The following is an 18,984-nucleotide window of genomic DNA, read 5'->3' as shown; positions in this document are numbered from 1 at the left end:
AAAGAAAACACAAATCCATGATTTTGTTTTCATAAGCTAGGAATCTACACTATCGTTTCCCATATTGCACCACTGTGTTTCTACGGGAGCCCAGAATGGACAAACCAAACACTGGCTCTCGAAAGGATCTTTCATGATTTCATGTTACCTGAAGGCCACTACGTAGGTTCCTTCTACACACTCGGAGGGAGTCACTGGGGCCATAGGTATAGAGTTGAGTGCAATATCCAACTTCACCACTAGATGCCACTACATCCCAAACACTGAACCTTTAATTAAACTTAAAGTTTTAATTTTGTCATCCAAATTCAACACTGTACTTCAAACCCTTGCCACAGGGAACACAGCTGAAATACATGAAAAGCAAAAGCACACTGAAACAGAACAACTGATCGGGAATGAATGGAAAGCATCAAACACATTTCCTCTACTTAATAAACTAAGTGTGTGTGTGTGTGTGTGTTTCTGGGACATATTGGCAACATGAAACCTCCAGAGTGGGCCTAGAGGATCTGGTGCCCTCCTGCCGAAATTGGCCACCCCACAACAGCATCTCGGAGCGATGAAACAGGAGCACTTTCTCTTGTTACAGCGGGGACGGGCTGTTTTGACCCCGGTGGGTCCCTTGTCAGAGTTCTGAGTGACCAGCGTGGGTCATCTATACTTCGCCAAGGGTGTCGTAGTGTCATGTTGCGGGGAAATGGCATATTACCGCTGCCAATCATGCGGTAGCCATGGTAACTCGAGCGACTTGTCAGGAGGGCTTCGTCTTGAACACACAGGGGAAGCAGCACTTTGGCTCTGATGCTTATCATGATCCTACTGTGTGTTTACCTGATGCTGTGGATGGCTGCCTCAGTGTGCTGGTTCGTATTGCTGTGCCTTATTTTAGGGGTAATACTCACTGTGGAATATTTTCATTTTTCTATTTATGCTCTTTGCAGAACTTGCTTTACCTTTCTTTAAATATGTATACTGACTATGTCAATTATTATGCACACTAACGCACATTCGATTAGACTTTTCCATTCTGCCTTTGCATTGGTTTTTTTCTTTAATAACACTAAATCCATTACATTAGGATGCTGTTACTTTAAGGTGACGCTGCTTTCACTGCAGAACACAGGAATGTGGGCCGTAGCCCTCTGGTCTGCTTACAATCTCATTGTCGACACGGTGAAAAATTAGCGGAAGTAAAGCACACCCCGAGTCATCAATCATGTGATTCTTTCACCGTAAAAATAGAGTAGAGCTGTACAGATCCACTCACTGCTAAAACCTCCCTGACATGTTTACTGACAAACGTTTACGTCTTCCTTTCACTATTTCAACACTTTACCCCCCCCGAAAGGTAGAGTGACGTTGACTGCCAGAGCTGGTTAAAGAGCTCAGACAGATTCAAAGACATTTTGTAGTGAGCTAAGCTTTCTGAAGAAATATTTATCTGATCTAAATACAGCAGATACAGGTGAAGAGGAACCACACATCCTATAGACAAAGATTGAATTCATATTGAGAACTGTATTATTAGATTGAAAGAGAAAGAGAAAACAAATACACTTAAAATGATGATGAAACTATGAGCAAAAACATTTACAAAATAGTGTGTCATAATGCAACTCTATTAGCGTGAATCATATACCGTACTGTGTATTATACCATTTATTTGTTCATTGTTTTTGTTTATTTACATTTTCTATTTAATTTTATTTCTGATTTATGTTTGTTTTTTGTCTCATTTGTTGGTTTGCTTTGCAAAACAAACACACACACACACATACACACACACACACACACAGACATATATTAAATCACAACTTTTTGCCTATAAATATACACCTACATATTTATATCTTATAGAAAATGTATAGGTTCTAAAATATAATGATAAATACATTATAATGACTTAGTGATATTGGTCCACTTGATGATGACTACATCTCCCATCATGATTTTATGTATAAAGTATAAGTTCAGTGTGTCACCACAGCCAGTAGTGGGCTCCTCTGCCCTGAATATGTGACAAGCAACAGATGTTTGCTGTAGATTCCAACTCCTCCGTCTGGTGAAAAACTGACAAACTCAGAAATGAAGACAAGAGAAAATTCATATTCAGTGTGATTTATTTAACAAAATATGACCTCCGCTTTCACTGGATGCCACCACAGGGTGCCCCATTTCTTTTTTTACAAAAAATATCACATCTCATTTTTTTTTTATTTGCTTTGAAAATAAAGAAAAGAAAACAGCTCAGGATTGCAGGGAGAAAGAGAAAGAGAAAGAGAAAGAGACAGAGAGAGAGACAGAGACAGAGACAGAGAGAGAGAGAGAGAGAGAGAGAGAGAGAGAGAGAGAGAGAGAGAGAGAGAGAGAGAGAGATGTGATTTCAACATTCATTCTGGAGCGTTAAGACACGATATATTCAACACCCGTCATCTGGCCTCCCACATGTTTGCTCAGAGGACTGTAAGATGAGAATAGATTTATATGGTAAACATGAAAGCTAGATTCCCGGTATTAAATAAATACAACTTCTCAGGAGGAACAAAACACGAGAAAAACCAAAAAGAAAATCATCGGAAACCGTGGGGCTGGATAAACAGTCACGTGTGTCTGCTGTGTTGAGCTTACATGCATCTCTTGCAGGGTGGACGGTGACTGCTGCCAGACTAACATCAGCTAATTGCCACCCCCTGCCGCATGACATTTTTCTGCTCTTAATCATCGTCATTTGCAGCAAGAGCCCTGAACATCCAGGAGCTATTACACAGCGTCCAACCATCAATTTGCCGAGCCCAAGGTGCAGAAGGAGTCACCTGTGGGGCGGTCAAGTCTGTTGCAAAGGTATCCGAGCAATGTGCAGACATGCAACAGCCACGTGTGTCCTCTGTTCCTTAGGGGTAGAGCCCTGATTAGACATACCAAACCTCAGATATAATGTGTAAAGAAAATGTGAAGATGCTCTCAAGTCAAAATCCAGGACTTGGTCTTTCATCCTAGTTCCACTTAAATCCAGTCTGAAGTCACAAGAAGCAGCAACTTGCCGCATTAAAGTACTGACTAAGTTATACTTTGACATCTTGGTAAATACACTCATTGGTTCTGTGGCAGAGGATCAGATGAGCAGACTGAAACCACAGTCAAGTCTGGACATTAAATATAAAGCTACAGGCAACAGCAGGTGAGCTTAGCGCAAAGGTTCTGTCTGCAGGTAAAAGCTCACTACAGTCGGGAACAAATTAACTCTAGAGAAGCAACAATTAGTTGATTTACAGATTAGTTGTTGTAGTTGATTTTTCCTTTAAATTTCCTCTTATAGACTAAGTGAGTAGTCGATTAATGAAGAACATAATCTGCAGATTAATCATTAATGACAAAAATTGAGTTGCAGCCATTTTACGAGGGGCTATGTGTGAGCCCATCTTGTCGTCTGAAAACTGGTCCCTGGTAAAACTGCAAACTGTAGTTTTTACATGCATACACTTGTTTTTTACATGCAAAAAAATTGAAACTTAAAACATTAAATACTAAGCTTTAGAGGAACTCAGAGGTGGATTTTGCTACATTTGCACAAAGGCAGGCTAGCAGTTTCCCCCTGTTTCCAGTGTCTGTGCTAAGCTAAGCTAACTGGTTGCTGATTGTAGCCTTATTTTTTGCAGAAGCTATATTCTCATCCAACTCTCCACCAGAAAGCGAATAAGCACATTTTCCAAATCGTCAAACTATTCCTCAAAATGTTTGAGCAGATGGAGTATCACTGGTATCCCAGTGCAGATGCGGATCCAAGTCTTTGACTGTAGAGAGCGTAATGTGGGTAGTACGGGCCTGTGTTGGGCAGAGAGTGCAGGGAGATGGAGGGGGGACCAGGGGGCAGGTGGACCTTACTGTAGGGGTGATAGCGAGCTAAACCCAGACTCGGAGGAGCCCTGAGCGATAGGGAGCTGTGCATGGAGCCCGGACTGCTCTGCTGGGGGAGGTGAAGGTGGCAAGAGGCAGGTCCAGAGGAGGAAACAGAGAGCAGCTTACTGTCCATTCCTACAGAGAGTGCTGTGTGTGTGCGGAGATGAGCCAGGAGCTCATCTGAAGTGGGGAAGCGTTTGTCGCATGGCCCCCCAGCTGAGACCCAGTTACAGGCGTGAGGCAGGGGGTCGTTGGGGAGCATGAAGCCGTACGTGTAGAGTGGATGGGAGAGGGCGGCGGACGCGCTGGATGACAGGGAGCTTTGGTGGAGGGAGTGGAGCGGGTGGGAGGGATACACCAACGGGAAGCCTGATTTGAGGCTGGAGGAAGGGTCGTGGATGCAGGAGTTGCAGTTGCTTCCGCCGAGATGGGACATACTTGGGTAGCTTAGACAGTAGGGGTCCCTGCATAAACCCTGCATGAGGGAAGGAGGGGAGGAACCTGTGAGAGGGCTGGAGCTCGGGTGCTTTCCTGGGAGGCCCATGCTCCCAACACTGAGGCCCGACTTTGTTGGGTCCAGCCCAGGAACAAACTGAGACGGGTAGCCTGCGTACGCCCCAACTACAGATCCATGGTAGCCCATGTTTGATGAGGGCAGGGGGAAGAGTGGTTGGCTTGTCTTGTAAGGGGAAATGGGTGTAATATGTCCAGAGCTGAGGTTAGACTGGGCAGACTCTGCTTTACCTCCGTCATGGTTGGAACCATCAGAGCTGCCATTACTGCAGTTTGTGCTGGCTCGAACGTGGCTGGAGTTCGCATGGTGTGGACTCTCTGAGCCGGCCTTGTTTACATCAGCGTCTTTTTTGGGAGGATTATTATTGCTGCTGCTCGTGCTGGAGGGACTGCCCCGCTCATGTGCAGCTTCGCTATTGGGCGTCTGACAGTGTGACGTGGGCTGTCCACCAGGGGACTGGCTCTGTTTCTGAGGCGGCTGCTGTTGCTGAGCTTGTCCTGACGGGGAGCCGCTGCTGGCTCTCGAACCTGGTGAGGCAGAGTGGGGAGGGTAGGACTGCAGGCCACTGGTTGAATTTCCATTAGTGGTAGCATTATTGCTGGGCACTCTGAACCCAACTTTATCGCTGCTGCTGGTGACTCCGTCCCTGCGACAGTCCCCGCTTCCTTTGTTGTAGGGCTTGAAGCTGGATTTGTCCTCCACAGAGGGGCGGCGCTCCCTGAGCTTCAGGATGGAGATGGACGAGCGGCTGCTGGGCTCCTTGTCCCCCTGGCTGCCGGAGGAGCCCAGCTTTGAGGAAGATGGAGGGTCTGATTTACCGATCTGAGAACAGGTCTGCGCCAGCAGGGCCAATGGGCTCTTCTTGGCATCCAGCTACAACAAAAATAGATGTGATTAGCTGTTAAATTTCTTTTACTTTATTCTGTCCAGAGACATTTGGTCTTTCATGCAAAAAAAACACAACAACCCACAAACCAAATAACAGAAGTCCTCTGTGGTCATATGTAGGTCTGCAAACTTAAGGTCTGCAACTATGGTTTTCCATATTGATTAATCCAATAATTATTATCCCAATTAAGAATTTAAGACAGTAAAATCTCTGAATATAGTTTTTTTTAAAAGACATGCCCAAAAAATTTCCCCAAATGACTTCTTAGAGCTGAAACAATTAGCCAATTAATCGCTTAGTCGATCAACAATTAAATAATTTACAACTATATTAATTGAGTCAATCCTTTTTTAAGCACAAACAATATGAAAAATAACAATTATTCCCGAATCATAGCTACTCAAATAAAAGGATTTGGTGTTCATTCTTGTCATTTATCAATTTTAATTGAGTGTTTATGGGTTTTCTGGTTTAAAAAACCCCACCAACAACAACATCAACAATTTGTTTGACATTTCACAAAATACATTTTCAATCAAGATACGACATATGTAGATGAGTGATCATGAAAATAAACGTTGTAGCTGCAACCATACTTTTACTTTTATTCATCATAGATGATATAGAACAACAGCAAATCCTCGAATTTAGGCAAATTATCTAAGTCGCTTATTCATTTTCAGTCAAGTGATCATGCATAGACTTTCAGGGCTAATTAGAAAGTATAATTAAGATCTACGAGTTGGGTTATTATGATTGTTAATATAATTATAAGGACCAGTATTTATATAACTTTTTTACGATAATGACACAAGAGTCATGGTAAGAGTTTGTTTGTTGCTTTGCCAAACAGATGATTATTTAATTACTTAACCATTCAGGTCACCATTGAATGTGGAATCAAATACATAAATGGTTAGTCATTAATTTAAGGCTATTTATACACAGGACATTTCTCTACTGCTGGGGAATTAAAATTTCTGTTCCTCTGTTTCCATAACTGATGTCAGGACTTTAAGACCTGTCTCTGTGTATTTTCACCACATCTCTGAGCTCAGGAGCACTGTGGTGCAAAGGTGGAAAAGATAAAAGTAGCAACACGGTGTGAGAGACAGTAAATACCTCGATGCTGACTGGTGCGGACGTCAGGGGCTGTAAATATTCCGGGTGCAGCAAGTGTCCAGTGTGCGCAGTCAACATGTTGAGGACTCGGATCGGAAGCCGCTTCGACTGACGGAGTGGGTCCAGAGGGGTCAACAAGGAGACCACTGCACCGGGACGAGGGTCTCTTCTGTCGGGGGTCTCACTGAGCACGATCCGATTACTGACACGAGCTGATCCAGGAGGGAGATATTTCATTGGGGAGAGGGCGCTGCGCTTTTCTTTCGGGGACCGTGCGTCAGGCTACTACTTGTTCGTCCAAGATAAACAGAGTTCAAATGTTGCTGTTGTTGTTGTTGTAATCCACGCAGACACCAGACATGTCCCAGAGAGGAAACAAAACAAAGCTGGACGTCCTTAAATGTCCCGGAGGACGGAGAAGCCTCTCAGTCCCGTTGCGTCTTCATCTCCCACACGGATCCTACTCCAATTAATTGTCTTCAAATCAAAATAAGAATGAAGAGGAAAAGGCAAAATCCACCTTGTGAACTGCAGCGTGTAAAACAAGCGGACACTGTGTCCTTTCTGAAGAGACACTTAAAACGGCAGCACTTCACAGAGAGTCCTGAGACTTGTGCGCAAACGTCCCAGTGCGTGTCTCCGGTCCGGACCTCAGCAGCTCACTGACTCCGCAGAGGAACAGGCGCAGTGTGTCCGCTGGGTGGCCGCATCCATAATCACATGGGCGGGGAGGACGTGCGTAAAAGGCGGAGCCACGCTCTCCTCACACCCACCCCTTTCATATATATACTATAACCTGATATGACAACTCATAACCCACGCGCTGCTTTCTGCTGATGATACATTTTTCTAAACGTGTTCATCAGAAAAGGACTTTTCTTTTACATGTGGAACTTTGTATTTTATTAAGATGTAGCCTGCTTACTAAACCTGGGTTGAATGTTTTTTTTTTTTCTTTTTTGGGGCCGTGTGGGGACAGCAAAACAAGCTGGTAACTAGACTGGCATTCAGTAGCGTGTGTATCTCTGCCAAGGCCCAACAGTCCCCTAACCAAACACATTTGAATTCACTAGATCTTTTTATTTGGGTCCACACGAAATTGCACAAACTCACAGACATCACTCGACTAAAAATGCCAGATTTTTTTCTTCAAGATCTATGAATTATACTCGGACAAATCAAAGAAACTGTTGAAAAATAACTTCAGTGTGTAAGACAGTGAAAAAGATTCCTGGATCCGCAGCCTGATCTGGATCCACACCAAAATTGAAAGGGTCACCAAGCAGAACCTTTTGTATCTGAGATATAATTTCTGTATAAGTGGAGATGCGTGATCCATCTTTATATACGGCCTTTGACACTGACACACCATTTTGAGGTTGATCCAATAAACAGTCAATACCAAACAATACAAAGGCCAGGATCACTTATATACTGTACATGTACCAATACTATATCAAAGCAGCTAATAAACAATGTAAGGAAGATTCATATCTTATATGTTGGGGTAAATACATTATTAAAAGGCGAGTTTAAAATATATTTCAATGACCAATGCCAAACATTAGATATTTCCTTTAAATTGTGTCTGGTAATTACTTGCTCTCATGCCTGTTTAAGGCCAAACAGGGTCTGTCAGTAGTCTGCCACTTTTGGTCGTGCAGAGGTCATTCTCATCTTGACCCTCTGCTGCTCTATTGACCTATCAGTAAACCCTGCTAATAAACATAAATGGAGGCAGAAACTAGCGAGTGAGGCTGTGACACAGAGGCACATGAGAAGCATAGTGTGGCTCTTCAGCGTCTATGGACTCACCTTAACATCACAGAATGTTGTAAACAATGACTAAGGAAAAGTACGACCTTACAGGAGTTTGGGGGTTTAGTAACAAAGAAGCTACAAAGGAAATAATCTGTGGACTACAAATCATGAGGTTCAATCTCAGAGTTCAGTTTTATGATGTTGAAAATAAAATATTTCACGTATGACCCCGCAGTGCACCTAAAACGTGGTCTAAATGAAACCACCCAATCATGAATATGTGAAAAACTCCACTTTTATAGGATTATATCATTTTCATCACATGAAACATAGATCTAAGACATGAGCAGGAACTCTCAGAAACCAACAGTCCACTGACAACTTCACAGAGAGGGATTATGTGAGAGGACTGGGATGTGAGCCTTATTAAAACTAAAAAACGTGCTCTTTTGTGAGGGTAACGATGCAGAAACCAAAGTGAGTCAGCAGAGAGAATCAGTCATCGGGTCACACAAGTCATCCTTCACTCCGTTGTCAACAAGCAGATGCAGGGCAAACACTAAAAAGTGTTTACTAGTCCAGCTGCTTGTAATTCATAGCTCAGAGATTTTCAAATTCTCAGGCGTGCATGAAAATTTGTCGTCCCCTGAGTCATAACTCAGCAAAATATGAACGCACATGCATGATATACAAAATCTTAGATTCTATGTGACAGTAAACTTCCCGTCTGTGCCCTTGACGCACCCAAATTATGGGAGTTGTAGTTCCAAAACGTAAGGTATGATTAAGGAAAAAAGCTTCACTGCCAACTATCCAGCAGTTGCTGAGATATTTTGGTCTGGACCAAACCGGTATACTGACCGACATCTCCATCCCTGAGGTCATGCCACTAGTGTGACTAAAAATATCAAAATACTGAGTAAGAATAGTCTTGGAGTTCTTTAAACAAACACTACTTTTGAAAGGAGTTTCTTAAGGTCATTGCAGTGTCCAATGAATCAGAGTCTCTGTAGCGTTTCCAGAAACTCTTTAATTGATGTCACAGCTTGTGTTTGGTGTTAATTTACCGTTTAAACAGGGCAGGGATCTCCAGATAAGAATTAGCAACATATTAGTGTTAATCAAATGAACAAACCATATTCAGTATGTGTAATGTGCAGCTACATGGTGCGTGGAGTTAAGCAGCAGAAGATTTGGTTAAAGCGGAGCAGATATTGTAGTTATATATGTCAAATTGTACGACCTACATTATTTCACATTAATCTGCTTCCACATTGCATGCACATACAAAGCAGGGTGTTGTTTCCTGCTTTACACTGAAAGTGACAGGACAAAGCCGAAAAGAAAGAAAGGTATTCGACAGACGAACAAACAGGACAAGTCACATATTTCCTCAATGCTACATTCAAAAACCTTCTCAAGTTCACTAACCTGTTTGTAAAGGTGTCCCACACTGCGTTGTGAAGAAAAATATCTTCACTGTGACAATTTAGGAACTTGTCAAAAGGCGAAAAAACTATTCACAAGCAGCTGTCGTTCAGATTTAAGGCTTTTATGAATGTTGTTTTATTATTAAATTAAGACATGTAGTATCTACTTATTAACAATTTTCTTTAATCTCTTACTTATGAATTTCAAATGCTTTTAATTTGACATGTATAGTGGCAGATCATTCGTTTTTGGGCTTTTACTGCACTGAGAACGATAATACACAGAACATGTCACACTCAAGCCTATTTTCTTTTATTAATTAATGCCATTTTTACCAGTGAAGAAAAAATGTGATAAAGACACATCAGCTCTATATTAATGGTTCTATAAATCTGGAATGTTAATAACTTTATTGCATTACCGCCTGCTGACTGACTTTGCAATGAGCTAATTTTGCTAACCTAATTATACAATGAATTGGTTAAAGTACTTAAAAATTATGGCTGACAAGAACTATTAGCAGCAGCCCAAAATAGTCAGAGTCTGAGGGGCTTTGATTCTGCGAATCCTTTGTAGCCTCAATCGAGGGTGCGAAATCATCCCTAATCCCTCATTACCTGTGGGCAAAAAGGCTGCATAATGTGAATTAGCTGATGATTTGTACACGTCTTCCAGAGGCATCTTTAATCTTCAAAAGCAATGGTTCGCATGTAAATAGAAAGAAAGGATGAGGAATGAACACCTATGTAAAAACACAGTTTCTGCAAAACATGCTGTTTATTTTTAAAATGATCTTTTCTACAATCGTTATAGGCCTTCTTAAAGATATGAAATCAGTACTTAAGTAAAACAACAAGATTTGGTTGAAGTAACTGTCGCCTTGACCTCGTGCCCCAAACAGCAGAACAGCTACTCATAGCCATCCATCAATGTCCCATTTGTGATAAGAAGCTGAGAGTGGGAGCGCCATCTCATCAGGAAACAAGGTCACAGTCTGCACTGCTGTACAGGAGACAGCCCTGTGTGGCTGGGAGGAAAACAGAGAGACCAGGAGCAGTGGTCTGACTTATCCAGTGCACTGGCTACTATAATACAGAAACAGATATATATATAGACGCTGCATTAACTACTTTAAAAACACGTGTGTTATTTATTCACAACAGAAAAACTTGAACACATTATCTATATGCTACAAGTATGATAAAATATCATTTTAGTTTATGAAGGTTCCTCCTCTCATTCAAAAGTTGTATTGAAACATATTGTAATGACTGTAATCATAACCCCATCACATCCTGGTGCATGATATGTAACTTCTGTCCAAAGTGACGCATGGTGAGTGTCGGTTGTGTTGCTTCAGTAAAGCAGAGAGACAGAGAAGCCAAACAAGGTCAAACACAGAGTAAAACTGAGGCAACCATAAACAAAAGGATCCTCTATTTAACTGCATGTCCTGCCTCGAAGTTGGTCATTAACAAGCAGTGACACAGTTTGTGTGAGTGATTATTGTTTCCTGCTGTTGCTTAATATGAAGCTGGTTTCTTCTTGTTCCCTTTTTCTTCTTCAAAACACAATCAAAGCAGCGACACAAAGAAAAACTATGGAAGATGTGAGAGATGGACTAAACCTGGTCTGAAAGCAAGACAGTATATCATCAGTACATATGTTGTGTCTTCACTATAGCATTTGGTCTTTTATTCCAAAACAGACAATTCATACTGAAACTGTAGGCGGTCAGAAGATGTCAGCTGAGTAAGGGGTCCTTCACGTGGCCCAGGACACATTTGCGTTCACACAGGGGAAAGAATGTGGCCACTTGCATTCTAGATTACCTCCGCATGTGTTCTGAGGGGTCGCATCTAGAGATGCATAGAGGACGACTTTGGGTGCAAAGTACACTGTACTTAGCTCTGACCACGAGTGACTGGATCACTCAGGACGAACATTAATACCAGGGCTGTCCCTTTTTATGCCATATATATGGCAAAGTAACGGACAAAGACTGTTTGTCATCTCTGTACCATGCAAATCTGTGGGCTCACCTGTTAGCAGACCAGCGGAGCAACGTAACATTCAACGTAAACTGATTGCGTGCATGTGCGTATGGGGGTATTCTATTCGAATGAATTCCATGTCATGTCAAATTAATTCGAACTTGATATCTGTGACGGTTCTAGTTATACCGGATCTGAACGGAGTCTGTGCTGCATATGCAGTTTGCTATGAAGTTTATGGCACTGTGGTGGTGGGAGCTAGTTAGCCAGACATGCTAATGTTAACAACTGAAAACACACAAACGCAACATTTATCGATTTCTAAGAATATTGTTCTTGTATTTCTGGTTTTGGAAAGGCTATAAAGACACACTTTTACAGCTGCTTACAGTGAAACACAAGCAGTCATCTAATAAAACCACGCAAAGAATCAAATACATAATACAATATGAAATTGATCCCTGGAATTTCTAATCTTAAACATCAACTAGTCTGTTTCACAGCGTGTCAGTTAATGCATAGAACTCGCTTAATGTATAGAATCAATAATATTTAAGTCTGCCAACCCATCTAATAAACTTTCCCTTTGAATCATGTTCGCTCTTTTGTTCACGCACAGACAAGAGCGTGGACTCACAAAAAAATATACACTCTCTCAGTAGCACAGATGCATTTTGCATGTCCTGTGGGTGGAACGATCCAGAGAAATCAGGCTGCCAGAGGATGCCAGCCTGCAATCAGATTGTACTTTGCTGTTCAGTGAAATTTCAGCTGACATCAAAGATGTTTTTTCACACCCCTCCAGATTTGGCTTTTTGTGAAGGATCTGATTCCAAAAACTCAGAGCTGCCTGCTGGCTACTGTGTACCCAAAACACACACACACACACACACACACACACACACACACACACACACACACACACACACACACACACACACACACACACACACACACACACACACACACAATTTTCTTGCTTTAACTGCTTTGCATGTAATAGTTTTATTTCAGCTTTATATTTTAGTAAAACGTTATTCCTACCCTCCTCATATTGTGGAGAAGAAAAGTTTATTATATTCTCAAATCACATGGATTTAGGATTATTTGTATTTAGTTGAGGCTGCGTGCATGGACTGGAGTAAGACCAATAACCCGTATTTAAAGAATACGAATTTTAAATTATTTTTCAAACTAAAATACAAGAGGAAAAGTATCTTAAGGAATATGTTTGTCTGCTCCATAGACTATATCATAACATAGCATAGCCCACTAACATAACCTTTGTAATAGTAACCTACCATTTCTACCAAGCTTAATGAGCTTTTTACTTTCATATCTGTTTCTTGCCAACAGGAAACAAATACAACATACAAATTTAATTATTTATTCCAAGCATCTAAAAAGCTCACTATCATGTATCCATAAGAGAGAATGTATATTCTTTGTATGTTAATTAGCTATGTGCCAGCAAGAGCAGCTTATATGAAATATTTTAAATGAAAATAAGTTACAGCTACTAGCTGGAAATAAGAAGCCTGACATATCCAGTAAAAGATACTTTCACTTTCAAAGAGGCTAAATAGATTAGAGGGCTTTCATTTGAGAACAAGAGAGCTAGAGACACTGTTAATAACTCAAGTTAGACACAACTGATGAGATCCACATGTGACAAATTGTCATTTCGGCCAAACAAAGTCAATAGTTGTAAGTATGAATGTAAGAAATGACAAACCAATATTTGTCTACCACTGTCTGAAATCAAAGATCTATTGTTTCCAAAACCACAAAAAATCTGCCACGTTATCATCAGGTGTCATGCTGGTCAGTTGGATCATATTCTAAGACAAAGCCCTTTTTGATTCACCTGCAAATTTATTACACAACATCCATTAAATATATACACACTGACATTGGTTCTTATTCTTTCTATGGTGGTAAAATTTGTTTTCACTCTTAGGGGTATTTTAGAGATCTAGTGGCCCTTTTCCTTGAATGTTGCAGGTAAACTGATTGTGACTGCACAACCCTGGAGGGGTTAAACAAACCTTTCCATTGCTCCCTGCGGCCTTCACTTCGTGCAGTAGCTGAGCAATCATTTACCATTGACCCCTTCCTCTTTGAAACAGACCTGAACACATTTGTCAGAACTTATGCCAAAGATTTATCTGAAGCCAACGTCCGTCTTGGTCAAATGATATCGGAGAGGTTATGAAAGATTTAGGATTCAAGTAAATAAAAACATTGTAGCAGGAAGTCTGCTGATATTTTGGAAGATGCTGAAGTTCAAAGTTCACTGCAGAGCACATTTATGGCTCTGGTTTTGAGGCTAAAGGTCAATGTTAATAGGCAACGCAATATGGTTTCTATATTATGGAATGTGTGTCTGGTAATAGATTAATTGAAATACCAATGACATTAGCTTGAATTTGGGGAAATTCATTTTATCTTTGACTGCTGATGTGATATTGCAGTTTATCATTCAGGGAACTGAACGTTTAATTATCTCTACGTTGCTGAACAGAGGAAGTAAAAGTGCAAATGTACAACCCTAAAAGTTAACAGCTTTTTATAAACAACAAATGTCTTTTTTACACAATACACAAATATAAAGATGAGTTTATTGAGTCCTTGGTCAAAGCGAACCAGCATGTAGGAAAACAATAAACCCCTAAAAGCAGAAATTGAAAATTCTGGTGGTAACGATTAGAGGAACTACATTGGCATTTTCACAAGCAGAAGGAACAACAGGAAGGGCAGCTTAGAAAAACCTTAAAACTAGGAATCAAGAAGTTTTAAGAATACTGTGTGCTGGTGATTTATACTGAAACTAGAGAGGTATCGCAATATCCTGTCAACAAAATAATCCTTTACCCCATTTTATTAGTGTAATTAGTTTTAGCAGTACTTCAAGAATGATTCTTTTAATAGCCGTATTTCCTGCAATGATTAGTGACAGCTGGGCAGTGTGTGTGACTCTGTCTCCCTTCAGGCAAAGTGAGCGTGCAAACTGTTTCTTAACTTTCATGGTGACAGAACAATGACTGAAAACTGTGCTTGTCAACAGAGCAGATGCAAGAAGTTAAATAAGGAATTATTGCGCTTACATAAGCGTCAACAAGGGCGAGTCTATAGACCCCACAAGGTTGTTTGGAACCAGCTTGTCCCCAAACATGGCAACCTGTTGATAACTACACCATGAAGTCAAATACATTATAGTATAGTATAGTACAGGTATATACAGTATAGTACAGTATTGTGCAAGTGTGATTTATATTGTGACAAGCAAACTTTCTTCACCATCAGGTACATTTTTATTCAGTTATTATAAATGCATCCAGTACAGCTCAATACACCTCCGACAAGGAGGTTATGTTTATTAAATCTTGGAGCGGATCAAAATAAATGGGCAAATCTTTGAAGTGTTCCCCACAGAGTGAATTCAATCTATGGTGGTAGCGGGGGTACAGATGCACACGCATGCTGGTCGCTTTCACGTGCAACAGATTCTGAGTGACACGTACAAAGACTTGAGAGTGAAGTTCTTGCTTGAGAGACAGAGAACTGCATTGATACCACATGCTGGTACGACCACAACTGCAGCTTAAACTATGAGGTCTGACTGCGTGGACTGTAAAAACTTAATGGACAATAGCGCTGCACACAGCTATATACTGCAGCAGCGGAGCAAAACACCTAGTTACCAAATTAACACCACATCTCCCATGTTATTATGAGAAGTGTAGAAATGAGACTATTTAGAATATGGCAGGTCGCCACAGTCTCAATAAGTAATGTGAAACACTGATCTGATGTTGTGAGATAGGGAATTAGCCTTTCAGAGCGGCCCTCTAGTTGAAGATATAATTTGAACAATCAAAGAAATCACATACTACAATTTTATTGCGCATGAAAATAATAAACAAAGCTGTTGGTCTGTCACTGATAAAGCTCAGAATTATTAGCCTGCACACTACAGTAGTGCGCTATAGTAGATGTACCCAAATGATTGAATACATCCCCTATAGCACATGTCTGTGCTCTACTGAGTACATTTTCTAGCTTTCTATTAAGATTTAAAAATGAGAATTAATAAGAACAGACTTATGGTACCAATTCAGCATCATTAAGATCTTTAGGTAGAAATAACTTCTTAATATTTGTATCATGATAACATTGTGGAAACACAATACCACATGTTTGATCTACCAAAAATATATTTTTTTGTAAAACTAAAATGTCTCATAAAGAAATAGTTACAACATAAAACAAAAAGTCTGCTCACATTAAACACGTCCTCTCTGGGCCATTTTGTAATTCTTACAGATTCCCTGTGTTAATAATGAGAAAGAGGGCGACACAGAAGTCAATTGCTCTCATACTGGATTCCCATTGATCCTGAACCTGTCTATAAAATCAAAGGAGAGCAGTTAGCTCTAACAGAGCGCTGAACCAGGATCTATGTCACGCATTAATTCACCCTGTTCAATAAGTTACTCTGATAGAAAACCCAATGAGTTATTTAAACAGATCAAGCAACAGAGGGATGAAAAGATTCCAAGAGAAAGCGACGAAGGCAAACTCTTTGCTTCCTCGCCTGCACCTCATTTTGATGGCTTTATTTACTTAACCCTCAGCACAACCCTCATTCATAAATGTCAGGACTGGGTCCGTGCACCATTTAGAAACCCAAATGTGAACTACACCAAACATAGGCTGTGTTCCTGCGTGCATACGGCCGCATAATCACTGGTCAGCTGCAACCATTCCAGCCCAAAACACACCATTCCAGAGTGGAGATGCATTTCAGCGTTCGTCCCACATCTGTCATCGCTCAGCGCGCACCACACGCCTCCTCTGCTCTCCCTCCAGATATGCCAGCACAGCAGACAAAGTCTGTCATAACACTTGACTTGTGGTTTAACAGACTATGGCAACAGTGGAAGGTGGTAAATGAGATTGCTTTCTTTATTTGTATTTCTGCCTTCACGAATAAATCAAACCCGGGAGCATGGATGTCGCACAGCATCCCTGAATTTAAATCAAGCTGCCCTGCAGTTACTCTGCATTTTCTCAAAAGGGAGAAACGCTTTGATTTCAAACTTCTGCTGGACATTAATTTTGTCACGCAGGCAAAGGTGTCTGGTTTCAGGTTGTGTGACAGCTGTAGGAAGCTGAGAGCGACGGCGGCGACCGCACTGTGCCTGTCAGTCACCGAGGCAGGGGAGAGAAAGAGCTGCTGTCAAAGCACTTGTCAGGTTTTGATGTTACAAAGGAGGGAAGATCTCAATTAAAAGGCCATTATTCTGCGAGTGAATCAGCGCCCATCAGCTATGCAACTTCAAACAAATGATCCTCACCCTAATCTAATTGATGTTACACGTGATATTTGACGGCGGAGATCAAGATAAAGGACGCAGTTCGTGTTACTAGTTTGGCTGCATTGCAGTACATCACAGAGCTGAGAGGATGAGGAATTATTTCAAATTAAAGCAGTGTTTTGTCTTCCTGTTGTACATAGTGATTATTTACTGGTGTGTTCCACGGATAATTCTGGAGAACATGTGTAAGCCACACCAAAATGTAAAGAATCATGAATTATTCTGCTGATCACCCACCATACCTCCTTTTAGTTTGTGATGACGGAGTGCTCTATTTAGGAAGTTAGACTGTTAGATTGTCTGGGGTCTAATTTATCTCCCCAGGATGAATTCATGAATGTGAAGTAGTGCCATATTTCACACATGCATCCCCTCCCTCGCATGGAATATTATTACCGCTGCCCCAGAAAGTTGTGGAGGGAACCGTTTTTCACCTGAACAAGCATTACAGTGTCATGTCGAACATTATTCACCATGTGCGGAGCGCTCTGACACGCCGTGAAATATTCTCCGCGCTGTCCTCAGATTTCTGCTGAAGTAGGACAGTTTCCCCTCCAGCTCCAAATGTATGACGAACTTTAGAGGGTGAAATAAAGCCAAAGTTTTTCCGCAGAATCATAAATACAGATTACGCCGGATATCAGTATGGATTACTTTTTTTTTTTTTTTTCAACGTTCACCTCCTGCTGCTTCACCCCCACCATCTCCGCTGCTCATATTCGTATAGGATGTTGATCAGGCATTTTTTTCCTCAGAGTATCACTCAGCACATTGGCAATAACAACTTGTAAAAAGATTAGGAAATCCTGGGAAAGGTAGCAAGAGCAGGCTACACTGCTAAAAGCCAAACTTTCCGTGATTACTTTATTGATTGATGGCTGTCGGGACGATTTCAACAAATAAGATAAAAAGTTACCAACCTGACAACCTTTAAAGTGTTATTTAGTATGTAACATAGACTGTATGTAAGGATTGAACGACACGTCTCCACTTCCTCCTGCTATCCAGAAATGAAGCCAAAATATCCCGGATACCAAAACACTGCCATCTTGCACATTTGAAGCCGGCGTCGTGATTGGTGGATGGAGCAGCGGAAGCAAGGTCCCGACCATACACATGATCGACTAATCATTCACATACATGTTTGTGATAAGAACAATTTATATGACAGAAATCATTTAAATTTGACAGTTTTGACCTTTTAGTTTGGCCCAAGTCCCATTCACTGAATGGAGGGGGCAGGGTTCATGACCTATACTGCAGTCAGCCAGCAGGGGCCTATAGTGACGCTTTGGCCTCACCTTTGGGGAGCCGTCATGTCGTCCATCTTAATATTAAGTCTATGGTAAATAACTACAAATTGAGCTTAGGTTGTGTTCATTTAATTAATTCTATATTCAAGGATTAATTATGTGTGACTTGTAAAAAACATGGGCTATTGATTTTTATTCCATATAAAATTAAAAAGGTCCTGAGTCAAAAGTCTTCAATTTAAATAGGTGAACCCTACACAAACCTTGCAGAGTGTTACGCTTGGCAAACTGTTTGGTTGTCAACCTCAAGGCCTTTCCTGTCATAACAGCGAAACATAATTTGAAACGACTAACACAACAGCTTAAATCTAACCTCTGAATTGGATTATGTTTTTCCTATAGCGAGCATCCAAATGCGACACCAACGTCGTGTCGAAGACATTCTGAGTCTTTCGGCTTTATATCCTGTATGTAAAATAAAGTGCATATTTAAGACTCTTAACAAGGTCCAGCAGGCTTTCGTCAATTAGCTTTCTAGCTACAGTTGTCACTTCTGCAGGAAAGGTAAATGGTCGCAGGGTTGAAATAAGAAGTCTGACACATCTGGTAAAAAAGACTTTCACTCTCACTCTCACGTTATTTTGTGGGTAAAGGTGCAAGTTTTCTATTCACTTCCTGCCAAATGGTGCTGTAAATTACTCACAGCTTGGCCACATCCAGCCTGCATGAGTTTTCAGTG

The 18,984-nt window shown here is 41.1% G+C and overlaps 1 protein-coding gene across 1 annotated transcript; it reads right to left on the bottom strand.

The window, feature by feature from the left end:
- Positions 1 to 2,105: 2,105 nt before the first annotated feature.
- LOC118098100 (zinc finger protein 703) lies at positions 2,106 to 7,095 on the bottom strand. Its single transcript, XM_035141552.2, has 2 exons — positions 6,426 to 7,095; positions 2,106 to 5,287 (listed from the first exon to the last, which is right to left on the bottom strand). Exons 1-2 carry the CDS (start codon positions 6,660 to 6,662, stop codon positions 3,755 to 3,757), a joined length of 1,770 nt encoding a protein of 589 aa, XP_034997443.1. The 5' UTR covers positions 6,663 to 7,095; the 3' UTR covers positions 2,106 to 3,754.
- Between the last annotated feature and the right edge of the window lie 11,889 nt (positions 7,096 to 18,984).

The sequence above is a fragment of the Hippoglossus stenolepis genome, chromosome 18, assembly GCF_022539355.2.
Source record: "Hippoglossus stenolepis isolate QCI-W04-F060 chromosome 18, HSTE1.2, whole genome shotgun sequence".
NCBI lineage: Eukaryota > Metazoa > Chordata > Actinopteri > Pleuronectiformes > Pleuronectidae > Hippoglossus > Hippoglossus stenolepis.
This window is presented reverse-complemented; position numbering and strand designations above follow the sequence as displayed.